Genomic DNA, 25,848 nt, shown 5'->3' with positions numbered 1-25,848 from the left:
AGATTTGAGGAAATAACACTAGCATACAGTGCCCTAAGAAAAGAGAGCATTTCCATACAACAGCTTTTATTTTAATACTCAAATTCTGACTTTTCTTTTATACAGACTTCTTTTAATGCTTTTGTTATTGAGAAATTATTAGTACTCTATTGCATTGGTCCATGGTGATACTGTCACTACCAGTTCGAGAACTTGAACTGGGAACCCTATTGCCATAAGGGGTCACACCCGATAGCCATGCAATACCAGCCACAGGTGGTGTGCAAATTTATATATGTATGCACATAAATAGCAATAATAAGAAAGGGTGCATAAATAAAGGGATTAATAGAAATCAATTATTTTCAATGAATGCCCAAATTTTGGATTTTTATACTATGTCTCCTTTGAGTCCGCTTTAACGTGAACTTACTTTCATGCAGTCAGGATCTGCACACTCCTGTTAGGTGCTTCTTCTTCAGGTGCCGCAAAACTTATGATTGACCATGTAGGTAATGTAATTTTCATTTTTATCAGACTTCCTCCTCATTTGCAGGCAGCGTGTGTGACATGACCATTTCGTGGTGCACGGAAGAAAATAAAAAGGCCTCATATTTTTGCACTGAGAGAAATTATTATTCAGATACCGTGAAAGCTACTACATGCATCTCATATCTAAACATGTCCTCTCTCCACGAGAACTCAAGACATAAGGTGACAAAAAATTGAATGAGGTCTTTATCATTTGTTCTTGCCTTCCGGCATAGCAAAATACATCTTTTGCGGGAGCTTACATCGGTTATCCTTGGCTTTTCCTACATACCAGTACAGTGGGTTTCTTAGTCCAGGTTCTCAGGTCTGTAATTTGGTTTCATGCTCATGGTTCCAAAGCCTCAAGTAGGTGTTTGCCTGGTTCCCATGCCAATGATTAGGCATCTTATCCTAGGACCCCAAGCCTAAACTTCGTATCTTATATGGTTCCCAAGCCAATGTCCACAGCTTGATTTCAATTGATAGTAATCTTTTCTCACATCCTGTTACATTTACAAGCCACTTCCCTCAGCATGGTTTCTGGAAATTTATATTGCCAGCCAGACTATGTGACTGAAAGAGCAGGAAGCATGTAAATCAGGTGTTGCTCCAGAATCCGACATAAATCTTGCCTTTCTGGCCAATGAAAGAAATGAGCACGACCTGGCAGAGGCATAAATTTGATCAATGCACCATTTTTTTCAACGAAACTTCTGCAACATTGCCAATCAACTATTTGTTGTCATAAATACAGGCAACATATCAACCAGGGGACAAGTCAGGTAATTTCAAATACAGAATAGTGGTGTCAGAATTCTGGCAACAAAATATATCATGTCATTGGAAACTCTGCAGATACAAATTCAGTTTGAGTCAACTGGTACAAGTTGGTGATGCTCTCTCATACCAGCTGTTGTGCAGTTTTATCACCAAATTTCTTCTGAAACTTTGTTTTCTCCAATTTCAGTTTTTCTGACAAAAATATATTTAATTCCATTTATATTTTGATCACAAAAGTTGAAGAGATTCTTCGGCATCAATATTTGGTTGGATCAAGGTCTTTGGAGGCTTTCCCATGCAGCCAACCATTTAGTCACTCCACCAACTCCATCATTTCCCTTGGCTTGTACCAAAGAAATTCCTTTCAGCCTAAATATTGAAATCACTTCTACAGTTGCATAAATTCACATAGTTCTTCTAGTTTTTATATTATGCTGCTGAGACATCACTGGAGTAGTATATTTTGGTCTTTCAGGGTTTTTCCATAAAGTTCTCCACTATGGAGACATTTGTTTCTAGTGTTTCATAGTCAGTGTGAACCCACTGTTTGAATTCAATAAATTCTTCTGCATCCCTGTGGTGGAATATTTCTTCCAAGAAAAGTTTAACTGCATCTTCACCAGGGTAGCTTTGACAATGATGCATCATACAGTCCTTGGCACTCAGATCATACACTACCTTTTCTGTTAGCATTTTCTAGTCAACATTAGCAATTTCCAGCATGAGCTTAATATTCTGATGTATTGTGCATTCATGGATGGAATGAATGCCTGAAGCACCAACAGCTACACACCACTTTGGCCTGAGGTTGCAGAATTTGGAAAAACAAATTTCAGCACCATATTTATTGTGATAGGCCATGTTAAGTTCTTCAAGATGGCATAGTAGCAACTACTTCTGTTTTTATATTTTAATACCACCAAGTTGAACTAAAACACAGTCCTCTTTGCCAGGGCACATCCTGCTGTATTCGTTGTCTTCATTGAAACTGTTGAATCTATTAATGACTTTCTTTGACAGTGGTTCGCCAATCTTTGCATTAAGTAATGCACCAATAACTTTTTCTCCTGTAACTTTCCAGGTTGTTTTGTGTTCAGAAATACCAAACTTGTTTCCTTTATTGACCAACATTTTGGGGCCATAGTCAATAACTGAACTTCTGTTGATCTACTGGATACTTCAATTTTTGCTTTCATTTCTTTGATAAGCTCAGTGTGATCATTACACAAACTTCATTCAGCAGAGTGATTAGATTGTGCAATGTCTTCAGTCATTCCAGAGATACATTATTTTTTCTGCTACTGTATTTTGCTCACATTCAATTTTTTGTTTCATGTATCCAGCTTTGTCTCTGCTGCTTATTTTTCATATTTTCAGTGTAGAAGTGGCTAAAACAAGTCAACCTTTCATCCAAATGGTCTGAAGCATTGGAATCAAAATCATCAGAAAATGAAGTTGATGTTGCTTTTGGTCACTTTATTCAATTCCTTGGACATTGCTAAAGTAATGTCTAACAAACTGCCTTTGTCAAAGCAATTCTGCTTTTCAAATGGATTGCAGCATGACTTTTGGCTCATTTCATGTTTGTGGAGGTACTTTACTTAGTGATGCAAGCAGAACTAGTTGTTGTTCTTAAGCTTAACTTTTGATCATCAAATAATAAGATATTTTTCATTTTCTGATAAGCTGCTAAGAGAAATAAGCCCAATTTTGTTTGAATAAAATGAGCTGTGGTGGCATTTTGATGACAATTTGCACCTAACAGTGTATCTGGCTACAGAATAATCATTATCAATTGATTCATTGATGTCCAGTTCAATTTAAACTAATTAGAAAATTAATACTAATGTGAATTTGAAAACCTGTATACTAGGTTTCATACGGCATTGTTCATGTTTAGAATTTGCAATGGATTCCCAGAATGATGCAGACCATCACCAAAAAATGCAACAGATAAAACAACAGACTCCACAGAACACTTGGGATCAAAATAATAGGGATCTATAAACAAACATGGTGGCACAGTGGCAAAAAAACTGGTAATGCGCTTGCACAAGTCCTGCGACTTGCCCAAATTTAGCCCTCTTTTTTTTTTTTTTTTTGACATTATGTACCAGTATTAGTCAATCTAATTCACTTTTATAGGATGTTCAAAACGTCCTGTTTCTAATGAGTGGTTTGAAATGTTTCTAAAAGATACTTCTGTACAACATGGGATTGAAAATACTCTATTTTCAGTCTTTTTGCAAAAGTAGTCAACTTTACACTAAATTAGTGAAGTAACAAAAACAGCTGGCAACATCAAATCATAGATTTTAAAAGTACAACTTGTAGATTTATATCTTCAAATCTGACATCTATTACTAATTATTTAAGGATCTATATGCAACTCTGAACTTTTAATTTCTTTAGAACGCCAACTTTTTAGGCTAACCTGACACAATTTATCTACTCATGCCACACACAGAAATAATAATTATTGTTGCCATTAAATCAAGTACAAAAAGTTGTAGAAGTTAGCTGAGTTTCATGTTTTTAAAAAAAAAAATACCAAGAGAGATATTAGAGCTCAAAGGAAACAGCTGTAGCTTCAAGGAACCTTTGGTTTTGACTGCATCATCTCTAAGCAATTTAAACATATGTGGCCTTCCAGATCCCCTGACCTAAATCCATGTGACTTCTGGTTATAGGGATATCTGAAAGATGATGTCTATCAGGAATGTAACCAGACCTTCCTTGGTCTGAAGGATAGCACAGAATGACATATCACCCTGATTCTACTGGATATGCTGTGAGAAATTGTCAATAATACCACGTTACGGGTGCACCATGTTGTTGGGTTGGTAGACCAAACTGATATATGTTGTAATTTGTGACCATATCCTAATGAACATGCCAGTGACACTGCATTCATTGAATTTGTTCACATGAAAAGCTGATATCATAAACATTGAAGATCAGCAGTTTGTTGTGGTTTTTCCGCATTTTATTGAAATATTATTAATTATTAGTCATTTCAGTGTTAATATTAGTTAACATTAATTGCTTCCTCTAAAATGTTATCAGCTTGTTACATATCAATCACTCGCATTTGGGAGGACAATGGTCAAAACCTACATCCAACTATCATGATTTAGGGTTTTCTGTGATTTCCCTAATCACTTTAGGCAAATGCCAGGATGGTTCATTTGAAAGGGCACTGCTGAGTTCCTTCCCCATCTTTCCCTCATCTGATGGGACTGATGACCTCGCTGTTTGGTCCCTCCCCCAAACAAACCAACCAACCAACCATTAATCAGGTATACATGATTACCTTTTCTCATCTTTGCCAATTTGATATTGTAATTTCCACTATTGTCAAAAGAATCTCCATATGAAATTTAGGTCCCATAAATAAGCCAATGATTCACTTGGTAAGCTTCATTTTACTATATTTGATCTGACATAACAAAAGTGGCAGCCAAAAGCTGTATGTCATTTAAGTTTATTAGTCCAATTTTAAATGAGTTATTTCAGCTTTGTAAATTGTGTTATGTAAAGAAAAGGAAAACTAGGCATGTTTCAGAGTTGTAACTTTGTTTATAAAAAGTTTAATTCTTCACAGATTTGAAAAAGAAGTGGAAACAAATGGTGGAGTGATGGGTTACCGCTTTACCCCTCCACAGGATGTCTTTGCAGAAGTTGCACAGAACCCTGAAAATGAATGCTTCTGCCCGGGAGGACCACCCTGTACTCCACATGGCTTGTTCAATGTTAGCTTGTGCCAGTATGGTATGTACTTTTCTGTTTAGAAATATGAATACAAGTTTAAAAAATATTTCTGTAGGTAACATTCATTAAAAATATGATCTCTTTTGTTGCCAATAAAATTCCTGTCCACATGACAAATATAGATAATGCCAAGTCTGATGAAGAGTTATCCTCATTGTTAACACTTTCATGAGTATTTAATTAGCTTTTAATCAAAGAAACAGATAAAAATAAAAATATCATTTTACTTTCATATTTTACTCTTAAACAGAGGTAACATGGAATCTAAAATGTGTAAATGTACTACAAAAAAAATGTGAGGATTCACTGATCAAGAATTGTAAAGTGCATTACTTCATGTTTCATTTGTAGGTCATCAGAGTACACCTATAATTTCATTCATTCACCTCAGTAGCACAACAGAGCAGCCTGCCGGATGGAGGTGTACTATTCACCTCTTAAACTAAACTCCCCACTTAGATCCTGAGAGAATAAAAATGAATGAAAACTATACAATGCTGTCCACCTGCTAAGTGATCTTCTGTGAATGGCCTGGGGACATGGTGTGGAGGGGCATGGATTCGACACCCCCCCCCTCCCCCCCCGCCCTCTCCCACCCCAGCTGTTGTCAGCTTTCTGAACCTTGGAGCTGCTATTTCTCATTCATACAGATCCACAACTGGCCTTCCAAAGTTGACTATACATCACTCTAGTCTCCACAACAAGGAAAATTCCTTGGCATTGCAGGAATTGAACTAGAATCCTTCATGTGGTACTCAGACGTGCTGACTACATGGCTAGGGAAGTGGACAATCATCTATCCCAGGTTGTCAAAATTGTAGATTATTTGGATACCTTCTCTTATAATGTTAGGTTGCTTCATCTCTAAAATCATGCCAACATTGCTTGTCTGTTGTTAATACTGATACATTACAAGATTTTCTGTTTTTCTTAAAAGTTTTGAAATTTCTTATTTTACTGTGTGAATGGGAAACAGTGAGCTTACTTGAAGACAAATTACAAAACTGTTTGCCTTTGTAATTATACAGGGAAAGATACCACCATGCAGGTTTAATTTTTTTTTATCTTGAGTAAAATGATGATGAGAGAGAATGCCAAATTATGTTTACAAAATATGTACAATTGACAGTGTAAACCCATGCTAATTAACAAATTCCTTAAAATGAGTACTTATTGTCTGTTCTGTTCCTTTCAGATTCACCAATCATGTTGTCCTTCCCACATTTTTACCTTGCTGATCCCAAATTTCTTGATGCTGTTGAAGGCATAAGCAAGCCAGAAAAGGATAAACATGGTTTTTTCCTTGATGTACAACCAGTAAGTACACTTTTATTGCCATATTGTGAATGATCATATACCGCTCAGGGAAATGTTAAATGTGCTTTAATTACCACAAAATTAATAAAATACAACCTGTTTAAGGTTTATCACCAACTTTCTAAGCACTGCCCCATTATCTTTCAGGACCTTGGCGTTTCGCTGCGTGCACGAGCCAGAATTCAGATAAATCTGGCGGTCAGCCAAGTGACAGACATCAAGCAAGTTGCCACATTCCCAGACATACTGTTTCCCATCATGTGGTTTGAAGATGTAAGTATATCAGGTGTCTCAGTTTTGTATTTTATAATACAATCAACTTGTGTGAAATATGAAACTGTGATTAATGGAATATGATGTACTCTTAAAAATGTACATAGTTATTGTAGAAGATAAATGGTTTGAGAGGCACAATGTACAGCATCCTGCTAAGACACAGGCCTTATAATTATGATGCAGATAGCTGCTATCAAGTGACATTTCAATTGAATTCTTAATTTACCACTGGCCATATACAGTGTAAACAAGCTTTTTTTCAATAGTATTCATTGTTTTTACACAAACATTCCTAAAAACTTGTGCCAATGTTGCTCATATCACAGTGAGCATTTGCTGCAGTTAAATCTGTCTGCATAATTTTCTTACTAGCAATAGCAGAGTTCACTGGAAGAAACCCAGAAATTATTCTTACATGTGGTATTTCCTAAAAAATACTGATACAGTATCCAATAAAAGTTTAGATCAAATGTTTGTTACAGAAAGAGCATAATCTATTTTCACAGATTTACATGTCCTTGTCTCTATAAGAGACACTCAATAAAGGCCAATTGATCCGAGTAGAAAATAAAATCTGAATAGCAACTCGACAACAAATTCGTTGATTTTACAGGGAAGGCAATGAATAGAAATAATCCCTACTGCTATGTTCACCCATCATATAAAACTTGGCTTTTGGTATTTTAACATGGCCCTGTTAGTGTTAGCACAAGTCTGGACCCTCCACATAAAGATCACAGCTGAATGTCACCAAGTCTCGTATTCATTGTGTTTATCACTGGTACCTCACTCCCTATGTACCCTTTTGGTTGAGCCCCCTGAACACACAGGGATCACACTTCTGATACCTGAGCTGTGACCTCCTCATGCAAGCCTTGGAGTGGTTGCTTGTCATCCTGGAGAATCGGAACTCCCGGCAATGGCCCTTGCTGTGGCTGGGTGGTGCCCGTGAGGAGAGCCCCTGATCGGAGTGGGTGGTGTCAGGGCGGATGCTATGCAAATGAAATGCATATGGGTCCAGAACTCTGGCCGTTCTTCTGTGGCTGACTCTCTGCTTGGAACTGATTCTTCTAGTGCTGCTTCTCCTGCCCCTTTGGCCTTCCCTTCCATGACTACCCCATGGGAAGAGGGTCAGGCCCGTCGGCTAGGGGTAAAGCCTTTCACCCGCTATCTGGTTTGCACCAGGACTGATGGGGATACTTTCACCAATACCAAACCTTTATTCTTTGAGTAACACATTGAAGACAAGTTTGGTGAAGTGGACTCCCTGAGCAAGATGCGGTCGGGTACGTTGCTGATCAAAACTGCTTCAGCTGCCCAGTCTGCAGCCCTTCGTGCCTGTACCCATCTTCGCACAATTCCTGTGTCCATTACCCCCCACTAGTCTCTAAATATGGTTCAAGGTGTGATTTTTCACAGGGACCTCATCCTTCAAACTGATGAGGAACTTCGGGAAAATCTCTGACAGTGGGGTGTTCACTTTGTTCGGCTTGTTCAGAAGTGTACGAAGGACAATTGCATTGATACTGGTGTCTTTATCCTGGCCTTTGAAGGGGATACCCTCCCTGAGAAAGTAAAGATTATGGTTTATTGATGTGATGTGAAGCTGTACATCCCACCTCCTATGAGGTGTTTTAAGTGCTTGCGTTTTGAACACATGTCTTCCCACTGTTCACAGGCACCTCTCTGTGGTGACTATGGACGTCCACTCCATGAGGGGAGTTCCTGTTCCCCCTCCTGTATGTGTTAATAGTCATGGCAATCATTCGCCACATTCACCAGATTGCCCAGTATATAAGAAGGAAAGGAATATACAGGAGTATAAGTCCCTTGATCGTTTAACCTACACTGAGGCTCGTAAGAAGTATGCACGTCTTCACCCTGTGTCCATGACATCTAGTTATGCTTTACTTACATCTTCACCCCTTCCTCCCCCTTCCTTACCCCAGTCCTGGACCCCTCTCCTCCCCCCCCCCCCCCCCTCCCCTGAGGCTCCCACACCTTCTCCTCTGGGCACTGCTCCCCCATCCCCAGCCGGAGAAGTGTGCCACTCCTTCGGCATCTGCCGGTCAACGGCGCCCCTCCCGGGATGCACCTTCCCGGCACCTTCCAGGCCAAAGGTCTGCTGCCACGTGATGACCGCAAGAACCGTGGTCTGTCAGCCACAGGTCACTCGATCTCTTTCTGTTCCCGATCATGCTGCAGCTGGCTCCTTTGTGCCACACAGCCCTCCTCGATCTCAAACAGAAAAGAAGTAGTAGTAGTAGTAGTAGTAGTAGTAGTCCTGGGACAAAGAGCCTCTGGTGTCACCAGAGGTCCCATCCCCGGCTTTACAACCAGATTCTGACCTGTCATTCATGGATGTCGCCCCCTCCTTGTCAGTGACAGGTGGTGACCTGGTGGTATGACTGACTTTAGCCTGTTCAGCCCCCATTTAAATCATTGTTCTGTGGTTATCCAATGGAGTTGTAATGGATACTACCATCACCTTCTGGAATTGAAATCCCTTCTTTCGTCTTACTCTGCAGCTTGTGTGGTTCTACAGGAATCTCATTTTACTGATGATCACTCACCGACTCTCTTTGGGTTCCGTGTTTCTGTCGAAATCGGGTCGGACCCCTGCAGGCTTCTGGTGGCGTTTGTACGTTGGTCCGTACAAACATTGCTAGCATGTGGATTCCTCTTCAAACTACATTGGAAGTGGTTGCTATTAGGGTCCACCTGGACTCTGAGGTCACGGTTTGCAATCTTTATCTCCCTCCTGCTGCCTTAACTGCCCTTCTTCAGCAACTTTCTCCTCCCTTCCCCCCCCCTCTAGGGGATTTTGATGCTTATCATCCCTTGTGGGGCAGTGCATTTCCATCTAGACGAGGTCTTCTCGTAGACCAGTTTATTACAGGCCACGACTTGTGGCTTCTTAATGATGATGGCTCCCCTACTCATTTCTGTGCCGGTCATGGTACCTTTTATGCCATTGATCTTTCTCTTTCTTCTCCCTCTCTCCTCCCTTCATTACACTGGTTGCCACACGACGACCTTTGTGATAGTGACCATTTCCCGTTGATTCTCTCTTTCCCTTTCCGCTCCCCGATGGACAGGTTACCTCGTTGGTCTTTCCAATGTGCTGATTGGCCTCTATACACTGCACAGGTCGTGTTTTCTCCCTCTTTGTCGGGTTGTATTGATGATGTCCTACGTGACGTATCTGACGCGATTGTGTTGCTAGCCTTGCTGTACCATGCTCATCTGGACCATTTCATCGCCAGCAGGCTCATGGTGGTGTATGGCCATTGCCATTGCCGTCACCATCCATGATCGCCATCGAGCTTTGCAACACCTTAAGAGGCACCCATCCATTGCCAGCCTTATTACCTTTAAACACCTTCATGCTAAAGCCCATTATTTAATCAAACAGAGCAAACAGATATGTTGGGAACGATTTGTTTTTTCCCTCGGTTATACTGTCCCTATGTCACAGGTATGGGCTACACTTCACTCTCTCCAAGGTTGCCATCGGCAGTCCACCCTCCCAGGCCTTCACCTCCCAGATGGCCTTTGTATGGACCCGTTGATTCTTGCAGAACATCTTGCAAACCATTTTACAATGGCATCAGCATCAGACTCCTAACCGGCTGCTTTCCTTCACTGGAAACAGCGGGCCGAATCTTCCACCTTATGTTTACTCCTTGTCAGTCAGAATCTTAGAATGAACCTTTTACTGAATGGGAATTTCTTTCCACACTTCCTCCTTCTTATGATATGGCCCCTGGCCCAGACTCCATTCATAACCAACTGCTTCAACATCTCAGTGCTCCACAACGGCAACATCTTCTCCGGGTGTTTAACCGTATCTGGCTCCAGGGTGACTTCCCTTGTCAGTGGAGGGATAGCATCATGGTTCCTGTCCTTAAGCCTGGTAAATACCCCCTATTTGTTGATAGCTATCAGCCAATTAGTCTGACCAATGTTGTTTGCAAGTTACTTGAACGGATGGTAGCCTGTCGGCTCTATTGGGTCCTCAAATCTCAGGATCTATTGTCCCCTTACCAGTATGTCTTCCGAGAGGGACGGTCTCCGATTGATCATTAACTTCACTTGGAGTCCGCATTTTGGTAGGCTTTTTCCCTGCACCGCCATTTGGTTGCAGTATTTTTTGACCTTCACAAGGCCTATGACACGGCCTGGCACCATCACATCTTACTTACACTTCATCAGTGGGGTCTTCGGGGCCCACTCCCGATTTTTATCTGCCAGTTCCTGTTCCATCGGTCTTTCAGGGTTTGGGTTGGTACTGTTTTTAGTTCTCCATGGAACCAGGAGACGGGCATCCCACAGGGTTCTGTCTTGAGTGTACTTCTTTTCCTCATTGCAATCGATGGACTTGTGGCCTCTGTTGACCCTTTGGTCGCCTCTGCCCTATATGTGGATGATTTCTGCACTTTGGTTAGTTCCTCCAATGGCATCTGCAGAGCGGCAGCTCCAGGGAGCTATCCAGAGTGCCTCTGTATGGATCCTCTCACACGGGTTTCAGTTCTCTCCTTTAAAATCGCGGGTGGTCCACTTCTGTTGTCGTACTACGATCCACCCTGATCCAGAGCTCTATCTCTTGATGCACAACGATTGCCTGTGGTCCCACAGTTTCGTTTCCTGGGTCTTCTTTTCAACAACAAGCTCACTTGGCTGCCCCATATCAGACTTCCGAAGGTAGGTTGTTTCCGTAACTCAATGTCCTTTGCTTCCTTGCCCATGCCTCTTGGGGTGCAGACCACTCCCTCCTTCTGTCTTTATCATGCTCTAGTTCTGTCTCACTTGGACTATGGTTGTCAAGTTTATGGTTTGGCTGCTCCTTCCACACTGCAGATGCTGGATCCAGTCCACCATCGTGGTATCCGTTTGGCCACTGGTGCCTTCCCTACTAGCCCTGTTGATAGTCTCCTGGTTGAAGCTGTGATCCCCCCCCCCCCCCCCCCCTTTCTGTTCGGTGGTCCCAGCTTCTGCTGTCTTATGCACTCGCTGTCCATTCCTCTCCCACTCATCCTTTCTATTCTATCCTGTTCTGAGACCATGGATGTCGCCCACCTGATTCCCGCCCTCTACCCCTCCTTGGTTAGTTCCTCGGCCTCGAATTTGGATGGATCTCCACCGAGGTCTGAAAGATTCCATCCCCCCAACAGTGTTCCGTTCCTTTTTCCACCGAATTTTATGGGAGTTTTGTGATGCTGTTGTTTTTTACACTGATCGCTCTAAATCTGCTGATCATGTGGGATATGCCTTCATGTACTCTGTTGGAATGGAAAATCATCTGCTGCCGCCTACATGTGGGGTGTTAACTGCAGAACTCATGGCAATTTCCCAGGCCCTTACCTTTATTAAACAGTCCCAACACATCTGCATTTTGTTATGTACGGACTCAATGAGTGGCCTTCTGGCTATTGACCGGTGTTTTTCCCGCCATCCCTTGGTCTCTGCCATCCATGACCATCTCGCTGATATTCACTGTGCTGCTTGTTCTGTTGACTTACTTTGGGTCCCAGGCCATGTGGGTATACCGGGTAATGAGCTCGCTGATCGTTTGGCTGGGGGAGCAGTCTCTTACCCCCATTTTCTGTAACCCCTCCTGCAGCGGATTTATGGCTTCACATCAAATCCCACTTTGCACAATCATGGGCAAACTCTTGGGAGACTACTTCCCTGTCTAATAAACTTCGTGTGATTAAGGTGACACCAGGCCTGTGGCATTCTTCCTTTCGCCTCTCCCGAAAGGACTTCACCACACTGTGTCGTCTCCACATTGGCCATACCAGGCTGACTCATGGTTTTATTTTGCGTGATGAGCCACCCCCACTTTGTGGCTGTGGAGCCTTCCAGTCAGCAGCCCTTATTTTGGTTGAATGCCCCCTTCTTTTGGCTCTGCGTGCTAAGTACAGACTCCCCCGCACTTTACCTTTGATGTTGGCTGATGGTTCCCGGATGGTCGATCTGGTTCTTGGTTTCCTCTGTGAAAGTGGTTTTTATTCTCAGTTTTAAGGTTTTTAATCTCTCTCTGGTGTTGGGGCATCTCCCACTGTAAGCCGTGTTTGGAGATTTCTGACTCCCCTCCCTGACTGAGATTCTCTTTTCTTCCCCTTTTACTCTGTTTTTATCATTTTTTTGGATTGGTTAGTCTCTTTTTCCCATACACACTTCTACATTCTAGTGGTTGCACCTTTTAAGTCGCAGGTGGTTTTGCCTCTGCTGCTTCAGAGGTGGGATATTTCCTGTCTCTAGCAAAGCATTGGGTTCGCTCTCTTGCTGACTTATCTCATTTTGTTTTTACCGTTGACAACATAACTGCCCTTTTACATTTTTTAGCCTTTTCCCTTTTATCATTCTGACTTTTCTGAGATGTCACACTATTGGAATGGACCACATTTGAAACAAAGGACTGATGACCTTGCTGTTTGGTCCCTTCAACCCGAACCAACCAACCAACCAACCAACCAACCAACTGGTGCCTCACAATATACATGCAAAAATAGTACATTGGAATTCCATGTGATGACTAGTCCGCTCATGTTAATTATGAACAATTATTCAAATGCATTCTAGGAACATATTTTCCATGTTCTACATAAACTTTTTGTAATGTTATTCAGAAGCCTAAACCTCCCCCTCTGCGTTGTTCAGTATTTCTAATAAATTTGACAGCTTAATGGTATATCTACTGAGGAGAAACACATACATTACATTTTAGGTAAATGAAACAGTACATGATATTAACACCTTTAAAATTTCAGACTCTTTTTAATTATTTGCCAATAATTAAGAGTTTGCAAAAATTAGAAAACTTCATATACGATTGTAAAGCATATTGACACTGATAGGACATAACAGCCTAAGACAATCCAAACTGATGTTTGATTTTCCACAGGGTGTTGATGGACTCCCAAGTGATGTCACCGAGCTGCTCAATCTTGCTGCCACAGCTCCTCCTATTGCTAGATCAGCCATCTCATTTGGTCTGATTGCTCTTGGAGCCCTTCTGCTGCTTATTGCTGCAGCCTGCTTGTGGCGTTCTAGCAAGCGACAGGAAACACTCCACTTGGAAGGTACGAGTCACTACGTGAAGCCTTCAGAGAAGCAGAAGAAGGACATTGCTGCAAATGGGCATCCAGCAAATGGCAATGGTAAAACATTTGAAACTCTGAACCCTGCATTCCTCACAGGACCTGAAAATGGTGCAACAAATTAGAATCTGCAGGGTGTTTTGGATCACTAATCTGCAGCAAGCAGGCTTGTGGCCTAAGATTTGTGATTTTGAATGATATTAAGACTCTGTTTCATACAGTGGACAGTGGCTACGCTAATATCAGCCCTGCAATGGCAGTTGGAAGTACATGGATGTTTGATGGCAGCTCGAACTGCCACCAGAACAATTTTTTTATTGTTAACATGTCGGTTCATCTTGTAACTGGCTTTAATTTCCATGGTGTATTGTGTTTGTTACTGTTGTGAATGCAGTGAAAACAGTGTTTTCCACAGAGAGCTCAAAATGTGAACAATTTGGAAGTACTCCTTCAACTTGTTTTATCCATGACTATCTGTAAAGCTCAATGGAGTGGAGATCCTTGTGCATATATACAGCTTTGTATCAATGACTGATCTCTGAACACTGACATTACAAGTAAAATAATAAGACATATTGCAGTTTTGTTTTATGAAAAATATGTACTGCAGCAAGATGCATGTAGATTTTTTGCTCAATTCTGAAAAGAAGAAAATAAATGATTGCTCTTGTGCTCACATACCAGCAGAATCAAATTATTAAAAGTGTATATAACTATCCAGATTTTTATACTCCATGTTTCAGCATCTTCATTTAAGCTATTTGTTGTGCATACATTAAAAACTGTATTACCTATACTTTAAAAGGTGCATATCAGCTGAATGAGAGACAGTGTATTGTGTAAGACCACTAGCTTTAGAAGTACCAAAATAAAGGCAGGAAGAACATCAGATGTATACAATAAGGATTGATGCTGTTAGCAGTTATTGCTCAATGTGTAATAAGAAGGATGATAAACATTTCGCATATGGTTAATTGATGACAAATGTTGGGCAAGGTAAAATACTATTATCCACATAGGTAAAGATTGCCAGTGTGTTTAAAGACAATAAATACAGTTAAAATTTTCTAACACTTTACTTAGTTCCGCTATAGTTATGTCTTCAAAACATTTTTTTTACCCTGCAAGTTCATCATAAGTATTAAAAAATTAATTCCCCCCCCCCCCCCCCCCCCTTAAGTATAGAGGTCTATTGGGCCAACAAAACTGAGAGTAACTTGGCTGGCACACCTATGTATAACACTACACAAATTTATTTTGGTTCTGGATTCTTTTGTTGTAGAATTACTAAAAAAGATAAAGAAAGGGGACAGGGGAGCATTGTCAGAAACACTTAAAGAAATGTGCAGCTTTTGACTCTGATTTAGACAAATTTATAGTAGACAGAAAGTAAACAGTTGCAAGTAAGATAGAGACATGACAAAATATAAAGTATTGCCAGGATGGTAACACTTTCAAGAAAAAAATAATTTGAGTAATTCTATACAGACATGAAAAGGCCAAACATATTCACAGATGACAGTATGCTAAATTAGGGAGATGTGCACAAAGTGGCACACAGTTCTAGGTTGTATGAATTTGATGAGAGTTTAGCAGAAGAGGGAGCAAAAGTTTAGAGATCATAGGTTGCTTAGAAAAAATAAAATTAAATGGCTGATTAAGTGAAAATACAAGATGGTAAAAGGGTACCTGGTATCCCTACTTTTGCCATACAGACTATTATTAAGCACTCACTCTCTTTTCTAATTAACCTTGTGATCTTACTAACTTTCCATTCTCAGCCGCATTGCTCCTTTGTTATAAAATCCTTTATCTTATGAAACATCTTGGTTTTTTTGTGTACTACCCAGCACTCTTGCCTTAAGAATGGACAAACCCTTATATCTGTCATTTGGTACAATTGGCACTAAACATCTTCTGGTTGTGTTTTGGCTAAATATTGTAGGAACTGCACTTTGTGTGCTTTTATTATATTTCTATTACTTTACACAACATTTGAATTCATCAATTTTGAGTAAGTTTTTCTTTCTTGTATACAATTTTTTGTAGAATGAATGTAATTTATATGTGAACCACAGAATCTGTCAGAGTAAGAATAACAAATTTTGCTCTGTATGTGGAAGATGAGTACGGAGAATAGTGATTCACTGTTTCAAATGTTCTAAAGAATTTTTGTATTACCAAGAGGTACATATTTTAAGAATTTCGGTTTTACATTTGCTGTATGTGCAATCTAACAAGCTGCTCTGTGATGTAATACGTAGCATCAATAGCATAAAATTTTACTGTTAAATTGGAACTTCCTATATGTAAACCTCTCTCTTTCAGGAGTGAAATGAAGAAAAAATATTTATTTTTGTAGGGAAAAAATTGTACACTATGTTTTAAATTGACTACAAAATAAAGTTCGACAATAAAACTTTATATGCCACATGTTAACTTATGGCATTAAGTGAATTACCTGTATAGAGTACCTGGAATGTAATGGCAGTACTGTTAATTTTATATGACCTTTTTTTTAGTGTTAACTTTGAAAAAATATCGAAAATTGCCATTACAGTAACTTTGTGTAATTCGTGATGTAAAATCAAATAAAAACCGATCTTTAGAATAGTGATTTTTTTTTCCTGCGTTACTCATATTATTGCATGATAATTACACTTAAAAGCTTGTAGCTGAGCTGCAAGATAGCATTATTTACTGACAGTGACTTGAATAGCCACAGGAAATGGGAGAAATATGGCTAACAAACCTGTATTAGTTTTTCCACAGATGTTAAAACAGAGTAATTGTTTCTAAAAACTGTGATTTGTGGCACTATAGAAATGCACACAGAAAAATAAATTTTATTAATTTTGTCACTAGCAGAAGGTAAGGATGAAGATAAAGAATCAAGGCATAGCAGTATCTTCCTTTCCTCTTTTCTGCTTTTCTGTGGATTTAATGACATTAAATTCCACACTTCATTCAGTGTGAAATAACTGTTTCATACATTAATGCAGATAAGTTATTATGTATACACACATTTTTATAAGTAATTTTAGATTTTTCCAGTGTTAATGGCTTTGAATGCCATCTGGGTGACCAGCCATATGGTGTAATGCTGATTATATGATATTTCAGCAGCTACTCTCTTCCGTCCTCAGGAAGTCCCAATGAGTCACAATCTTGAGAGGATGGAAGAAAATTGGCTTTCCAAAATACAGAAGAGCTCAAAAAACACATTTTGATAATTTGATAATTTGAAAAAGATTCAAGAAAGGTAGTGCTACAAAGCCCTAATAAGTCAACAGTGAAGTATGAAACAACAAGAACAATTAATTGTAAGAAAGTAATTAGATTAGTACCTAGGGAAGTGATGTGCAGTGGATAGGTACAGAAATAAGATCTGAAACCAGGCCTCCCCTCCCCCCCCCTCCCCCCCCCCCCCTCTCTCTCTCTCTCTCTCTCTCTCTCTCTCTCTCTCTCTCTCTCTCTCTCTCTCTCTCTCTCTCTCTCTTTCTTTGAAATCTACATCAAGGGGGTTACGGAACTTCCTCATTTTAACTCAATATATGGAATGAATAACTTGACTCTCAAAATAATTAAGATATGCCTTACATTTAGTGGCACTAATTAAACAACATACCAGTGTTCTAAACAGGAATAAATGGCTGTTGTGGCCATCATGTCAAATACTGCAGTCAGTTTTATTCAGTAAATACACTGCCTATACCATATTATACAAGGGAAATGAACTTGAAGACAATATTTTAGAAGAGAAAGAAGATATAGATGAAGATGACATGGGACATGTGATAAGAATTTGATGGAGTACTGAAAGATAAAAGTCGAAACAAGGTGCCTGAAGTAGGTAACATTCCCTCAGAATTATTGAGCTCCTTAGGAAAGCCAGCCATGACCACACTATTACACCTGGTATCCCAGATATGAGACAGGCAAAATACTTTCAAACCTCAAGGAGGATATAATTCCACTTCCAAAGAATGCAATTGTTGACAGGTGTGAATACTACCAAACCATCAGTTTAAAAAGTCATGATTGCAAAACACTGAACTGAATTATTTACAGAAAGATGGAAGAACTGGTACAAGTTGAACTTGGGGAAGACCAGTTTGGGTACAGAAGAAATACAGGAACAAGTGGGGCACTGTGGAAACTATGATGTATCATACAAGTTATGTCAAAGAAAGGGAAACCTATTGTGTAAACTAAACAAAACATTTTCTGCATTGTTTCACACAACTTTCTTGTTACTATATGACCTAAGTTTCAGGTTAGAAGTCAATTTTCTAGTACATCACAAAACCCAAACGTGGAAACCAACAAATACACAACTGTAAACTTCTTAAATTTATTGACTCTTGACCTGACCTATAAAAATTCTCTGTTGACAATTTTTTTCACAGAAAGATTTGAATTCTACAACATTCATTAGGACAGCATTTCAAATAACTATGAATACACATACACAGGAGTAGAGCTATATGTACAAGAGTGTGGGTATTTGTATCATTATCTATTTATAAATGAAAGCACCAAGTTTCTTTTCCCAAGTAGATGCTGTAACATTGCCTAATAGTGGTGAATACTTGAGTTCGCTCATTTACTTGGTAAATGTGGGAATACACATATCTGCATTTTTAATTCCTAATTTTTCTAACTGAGTGTGTTATGCACTCTTTCTTGCCTTTGTTTTAGCACTTCATATGTATTGCATATTTGTGATTTTGGTTTAATCTGTGTTTGGTACAGTTTAAAGAGCTGAATATTAAAGAAGCAAAATTCAAGCTTTGTCAAACAACATTGTTTAATTCAAAACCACAAAAATAAGAGATATAGCAGTCCTAACACAAGTAGGGGAAGGATGCAAACCTCACTCAACCAGAAATGTTTGGAATTAAAAAACAGGTGCACATATTTTCACATTTACTATTAAAAGAGCAAAGTCAATGCTGTCAAGTTTTTTCAGCGTGACTGACATGTCGTTTTCTGGTGTCCTGCCAAGTTGTCGTTTTCATTTTGTACACAGTATTTCAATGCACCCATCTTCTTCATGTGCTAAGAGTTTTGCTGTTATGTGCAGTCACTACCTGGATTCCTCAATTTCTGAAGCCCGCTATGTCTTTGGTTGCTTTTTTGCTTTCCACAGCTCTGTATTTGGCAACTCTGGTAGGTTTGGTGGCTGGCTAAATTTTAATAAGAGATTGAGACAGAGACCAAAGAAGTAAGGCAAAAATCACTTACCTATCTGGCCTAGTATTTGGAATGGTCGGTAGACTCATATGGTATTTTTCTCCCTTTAACTAGGACAAAAGGTATTATTACAAGGTGTACAACTTTGCTTCCATCATTTTTTTCCCCAACATTTGTGGCTTAAATAAAACAAATTGGTTACACATGTATCATTCAAAGTATTTTCCATTGCTGGCCACTACTTTCTCCCATCTTTATGACAGTGTATGAATCTTGCATTGAAAAAATTGTTCATCTTTTAAAGCAATCCACGAATCAATCCAAATTCTCAGTAGCTGAATGGCCTTGGTGACAACCAAAGAGCCTGAGACTGAAGGTACCTGTGCAACTGACAACTCACCATACATTTGAGAAATTTGCAGAGAATATTAGTGAGGCTAACTAGCTAACAGCCATCCATCTCAAGCGGATGTTTACCTGCTTTCAGTACTTGGACAAATACGCTTTCTTGACTCTGAGAAGGGAACACCCTTGATCCAGATAGAGTTGAAAATGACAAGGATGTGATGTTGGCAATCCACTGATAAGTGTTTGAACATTTGGCTGTGGCTGTGGTCTCGTCCTGGAGCCATGTCAGGCTAAGGAGCTGGAGCACTGAGGAATTCCCACTCACTTAATGGAGTTTTACCAGTTTCTTGGTGGCGCACAGTAAATGGTAAAGAAAGTCATTCTACCCACTGTTTGAGGACATGAAATGCAGGCTGACAGTTCTCACAAGAGAACCTTCCCATCGCACCCCCCTCAGATTTATTTATAAGTTGGCACAGTGGATAGGTCTTGAAAAACTGAACACAGATCAATTGAGAAAACAGGAAGAAGTTGTGTGGAAATATGAAACAAATAAGCAAAATATACAAACTGAGTAGTCCATGCGAAGATAGGCAACATCAAGGATGATCTGAGATCCGGAGCGCCGTGGTCCCGTGGTTAGCGTGAGCAGCTGCGGGACGAGAGGTCCTTGGTTCAAGTCTTCATTCGAGCGTAATTTTTTTTTTTTATTTTCAGACAATTATCAAAGTTCAAGCACTCACACACAATCAAATTCGCTCTCCAAAATTCCAGGACATTTTCAGATTTGCTTGGACAATGCAGGATTTGATGGTCTACACACGGAAAAATTTGAAAATGTTAAAAACATGTTTTGACAGAGCACAGGGAAAATTGTGCGACTGTGAAACTGTTGCATTCATTTGTTGCAGTTTATGTGACAAACTCTTATGTTTTCATCACGTTTTTGGGAGTAATTCTCACATCCACAAGAAAACCTAAATCAGGCAATGTAGAAGAATCTTTTTACCCATTCGGCAAGTGTACAAGTTAGGTGGGTCGACAACATATTACTGTCATGTGACGCACATGTCCTCACCAGTGTCGTATAGAATATATCAGACGTGTTTTCCTGTGGAGGAATCGGTTGACCTATGACCTTGCAATCAAATGTTTTCGGTTCCCATTGGAGAGGCACGTCCTTTCGTCTACTAATCGCACGGTTTTGCGGCGCGGTCGCAAAGCACAGACACTAAACTTATTACAGTGAACAGAGACGTCAATGAACGAATAGACAGATCATAACTTTGTGAAAATAAAGAAAAATTTTTCACTTGAAGGGAGACTTGAACCAAGGACCTCTCGTTTTGCAGCTGCACACGCTAACCACAGGACCACGGAGCTCCTGAGTTCAGATCATCCTTGATGTTGCCGCCTATCTTTGCATGGACTACTCATTTTGCATATTTTGCTTATTTTTTCATAGTTCCACACAACTTCTTCCTGTTTTCTCGATTGATCTGTGTTCAGTTTTTCAAGGCCTATCCACTGTGCCAACTTATAAATAAATCTGAGGGGGGTGCGATGGGGAGGTTCCCTTGTCAGATGCAACAGCTTGAGCATAATCAAAAGCAAAATGTTTGGTAACAGGATCTGGATCAGTGTAGACATCATTCACAGAGATAGCAAGTACAACCATGGGTCACTGGTGACCACAGAGGCTTCGAATCTTCATCCAAACCAGTGGAGGAGGGGTAAGTGGTCCAATGGTAGAAAAAGTACCACTCCCAGCTTTCTCGTTTCTTTCATTTTATAAGGTGGTGGATATGGTCACAGGCAATGAGTTGTCACTTACGGCATTGGAGAGCCCACCTGCAATCTATACTGGCCAAAGCAATTTCATGCCACACTGAAATGGAAATTCAACACTGCATACTGTCAGTGATGTAGCCACCAGTTCCACAGTTGCGTTTCACAGTTCTTTACTTTCACTGTTCACAACCAACCAATATTTCACCACTATATGGCCAGTACACTATCAGTAAATGTTGATAAGCCTCATTAGTAGGTTGTATGCAACATCAGCATACTGCTACAGTACTTTGCTCTTGAACATCTATGCGCAGTAAAAACAACCACACAGTTCACAGTTCTTGCAGAATAATACAATATGTGTGACACTATTTTTCAAATAAATTAAACAGACATTGTCATTAGTTGTTCTAATACATGGCCTATTTGTGTTATACTTATTCCACTGTTAAGTTGATGCATTGTTGTTACTCGAACCAATACATATTTCCCATCTGAAAATTGACTTTGGACTATCTCAGGACCAAAAATCGATCCTTCATATCTCCTCACAATATTAGGCATCAAAACTATACATTGTTCAATATTCAAGTTATAGAGATTATAATTAATATATATTCAATTAACTGAATACATCAAAAAAATTCCTCCTTTTCAACAGTCCCTTCTATCACAAAGGTTAGGCCAAATTATTTGTTTAAATAATGAAATTAACAGATATAGTTATACAAACAATACTTTTGACAAACCTGATGTTGGAATTGATTAAAGGCTGGCTTTGCTAATATGTTTTTGAATAGAGCTGAATAAATACTTTAAGAATCCTAGTAGATCTTCTTCCAAATGTTTATAATTAGAACACAATTTATATTTGTTTATAAGTCAACAATAGAATCTAAGTCAAGGAACAATTGCTGATTTCACCCTATAACAAAAGATATTATCTAGGAATGGTCAAAATAAATTAGGAAATTAATTACATACACGAAACTAAGCACAAATCAAGCAATGAAAATCCAGGATAGAATGTAACAATATTATGAGAAGGAAAGTTGCTACTCACCATATAGTGGAGATGCTGACTTGCAAATAGGCAAACAAAAAGATTTTGCATCACTATACTCAGTGTTCATACTCTTTCACTTCTTTCTTCTGTTTCTCTTGTCACCTTACAAACTGAACAGAGTGTTCTAAGTGTGAAAATCTATTTGTTGTGCCTATCTGCATCTCAGTATCTTCACTATATGGTGATTAGCAACTTTCCTTCCCAGAATAAACTAAGCATAAAATTAGACCTGTTGCTATATTGCTTAAGACTGAGGGCCAACCTTTCTCTTTTACAGAAATGCAGATTATACTCACACATGTTAATGGTGATTAGGCAAAAATAAAAATAGAATGAATTTAAGGAGGCAGATAGCACAACAAGAGAGGAAGTAAAAAGATGATAGCTTGCTTCATCACATTACCCTCTAATTGGATTGAACAGATAGATATTGCAAATAGCTAACTTGGCAATTCAATGACTGCACATGACCCCAAAAAATGGGTTTAACAATCTGCACACAAAATAATATTACATAAGAAATCTCCTTATCAAAAACTACAGTCATATGTTTTTCAAATTTCTACTCACATGAAGAGGCCATATGAAAATCCCCATACAAAATATTTACATATAGCGTATGGCACAAAATATCCACAAGCTATATTTTTAGTAAAATTAGGCATCTTTATCATAAGTGATGTCTTTTTGGATAAAAAAAGTTTACAGTCTAAGATACACATCACTTTATACAGGTCCTGTCTTGCTTGAAAGAATAAATGATTGTGGGTTGCAAAAAGTTAAATTGCACTGTGCCATGCAGTTCATTCTCAGACAGAAAATTTAGCTTTTTCAGTGTTTAGTATTTTGCACAAGCACTCTTTTAAAGATATTTAACACATTTTCTCACCAAGTCATCTACTCCTTCAACAGGTCTAAGTGGCAGTTAGTAAGGAAATGCACTGCTATCAGTTCTCTTGGAGGGGATCTCCTCCACCACAGTACATGAAAAAATTAGACAAAATACCCTACTTTAGTACACTCATTTTTACTTCTAACTAACTACAAGGAAAAAATGTTTCACACTAATGGCAAATAATAGTCATTGCTTCATAAATAACTACATTACACAGTTCTCATGACATCATCGTAATTAGCACTAAAACTGACTCTAGTATGAAAGGTGGGTATTAGTAAAAATTTTAAATCAAGTACACGTTACACTACAAAGCATCACTCTAGATCATAACTCTGTCTCGAATTGGTTAAACTTGAAAGATTTGGGTTTCTTTTCCATTTGCAAACTCACTAAAATATCAAATTCTGGATTGAAATTCACACCTTTTATGAACTCATTGACATGTTTTGAGGCATCAAGGGATCACAAATTTAGCATTGGAGGGCAGCGTGGAGGGTAAAAATCGTAGAGGGAGACCAAGAGATGAATACACTAAGCAGATTCAGAAGGATGTAGGTTGCAGTGGGTACTGGGAGATGAAGAAGCTTGCACAGGATAGAGTAGCATGGAGAGCTGCATCAAACCAGTCTCAGGACTGAAGACCACAACAACAACAACAACAATGAACTCATTTCACTGTAATGTCCAAAATTTGTACATTATCTTTGGCAAAAACTCAAGAAGTGGAGTAGCATAGATTTACTAATCACTACATTATGAAAAAAGAACAGAGTCACAATCACATAATTACTACTCAAATCAAAAGTAAGAGCATGGAAGTTGTACCAAGTCACTGCCGTACTTCTCCACACAACTCTGAGTACTACTCTCATTCAGCCAGAAAATTAAATCTTCACAAAATCACAAAATGTTACCAAATAGTTGACCTGTCAGAATATTCACATCACTGTAGCACCTCTGTTATTAGTTAATCAATAAAATTACTTTACCTTGCAAAAAAAAAAAAAAAAAAAAAAAAAAAAAAAAGTATTACCACTTTAAGCTCATAATTCCTCAGAATACAAATAGAGGTTTTCAGATAACCTATAGATCCAATAATGCAGCATTATATAACTTGTACCTCACTAAAATATTGCTCTTTCTGTTAAGCTCTCATTCCCAGATGCAGTGTCATGAATTACATAATATACTCCCAATGTTGCCTAGTTCAAAAATAGATCACTATAGTTACACCACATTTGTTAGTAAGAGGTTTTCTTTTTCATTACCCAATGATGCCTGTCAGCTCCATTATTTTACTCACATTTCTTACTTTGTTAGCTAGTGCAGTGCGTTCTCAAAAATTATCCCTACTGGAGAGAGAGGCTCCCTAACCATTAGGACCTTAATGTTATTCATGATTTTATTATTTCATTATTGCTTTATTATCTAATAATTAAACACCTGCTCTGCTTATGCAATGCAAAATTGTGTCTACTGAAAAACATTCCACACTAAAAGGTCCTTATGCTAAGGCAAACGTATCTCTCATTACTGATCAGGCAAAATTATCACTTAGAAAAACTATTATTTCACTGTATTCCATCAAATTGCTTGAGATTCTAGCCTTAAGGGTGATATACATACATATCATGCTTATTCTTCCCACACACATTATTCCAGGCAACTATGTTTAATGTGTTATTTCCTTAATGTTAGAAGACGCTGTACCATGACACACTTCTATAGGTGGATAGTTATCTCCATATACTGATTCCACTGAACACAAATACTTCTAGTATACCTCAATTAATATTAAGACCTGGTAGTCAAGATGGTTTTTAGTGCATATTGCCTCTGCTGCTGCACCAAATTATACTAATTCCACACATGAGCTGATTACTTCAGATGTTAATTATAGTTTTCAAATAATCTGCACCTTCTCCTCCACATATGCTGACACTTTTCATTTTCTGTTTACATTAACTCTTAATTTGACAGAAATTCTTTAACCATGACACCAATTTACTTTCATCATATTTCATAAAACCAGAATAAACACAGTATCTCATAGATTTTTACCAAATACTACTGCTGTTTATATATATAATAGAGGGAAACATTCCACGTGGGAAAAATATATCTAAAAACAAAGATGATGTAACTTACCAAACGAAAGCACTGGCATGTTGATAGACACACAAACATACACACAAAATTCAAGCTTTTGCAACCAATGGTTGCTTCATCAGGGAAGAGGGAAGGAGAGGGAAAGACGAAAGGATGTGTGTTTTAAGGCAGAGGGTAAGGAGTCATTCCAATCCCGGAGCGGAAAGACTTACCTTAGGCGGAAAAAAGGACAGGTATACACTCGCACACACACACACACACACATATCCATCCGCACATAACAGACACAAGCAGACATTTGTAAAAGCAAAGAGTTTGGGCAGAGATGCCAGTCGAGGCGGAAGTACAGAGACAAAGATGTTGTCGAATGACAGGTGAGGTATGAGCAGCGGCAACTTGAAATTAGCGGAGGTTGAGGCCTGGTGGGTAACGGGGAGAGAGGATATACTGAAGGGCAAGTTCCCATCTCCAGAGTTCTGACAGGTTGGTGTTAGTGGGAAGTATCCAGATAACCCGGACAGTGTAACACTGTGCCAAGATGTGCTGGCCGTGCACCAAGGCATGTTTAGCCACAGGGTGATCCTCATTACCAACAAACTCTGTCTGCCTGTGTCCATTCATGCAAATGGACAGTTTGTTGCTGGTCTTTCCCACATAGAAAGCTTCACAGTGTAGGCAGG

At 39.1% G+C, this 25,848-nt stretch overlaps 1 protein-coding gene across 2 annotated transcripts in view; it reads left to right on the top strand.

Moving 5' to 3' along the window:
• Positions 1 to 16,371, top strand: part of LOC126202894 (scavenger receptor class B member 1) — a 750,245-nt gene extending 733,874 nt beyond the window's left edge. For both annotated transcript variants that reach the window (XM_049936968.1, XM_049936967.1), the window contains 4 exons: positions 4,895 to 5,061; positions 6,257 to 6,378; positions 6,526 to 6,651; positions 13,565 to 16,371. In XM_049936968.1, coding sequence (XP_049792925.1) covers positions 4,895 to 5,061; positions 6,257 to 6,378; positions 6,526 to 6,651; positions 13,565 to 13,885 — 736 coding nt within the window. In that variant the 3' untranslated portion in view covers positions 13,886 to 16,371. The remainder of the gene's footprint in view (positions 1 to 4,894; positions 5,062 to 6,256; positions 6,379 to 6,525; positions 6,652 to 13,564) is intronic.
• The last annotated feature ends 9,477 nt before the right edge of the window (positions 16,372 to 25,848 follow it).

Source organism: Schistocerca nitens, chromosome 9 (assembly GCF_023898315.1).
Source record: "Schistocerca nitens isolate TAMUIC-IGC-003100 chromosome 9, iqSchNite1.1, whole genome shotgun sequence".
Lineage (NCBI taxonomy): Eukaryota > Metazoa > Arthropoda > Insecta > Orthoptera > Acrididae > Schistocerca > Schistocerca nitens.
Note: the sequence above shows the minus strand (reverse complement) of the source record. Positions and strands in the feature narration are given on the sequence as shown.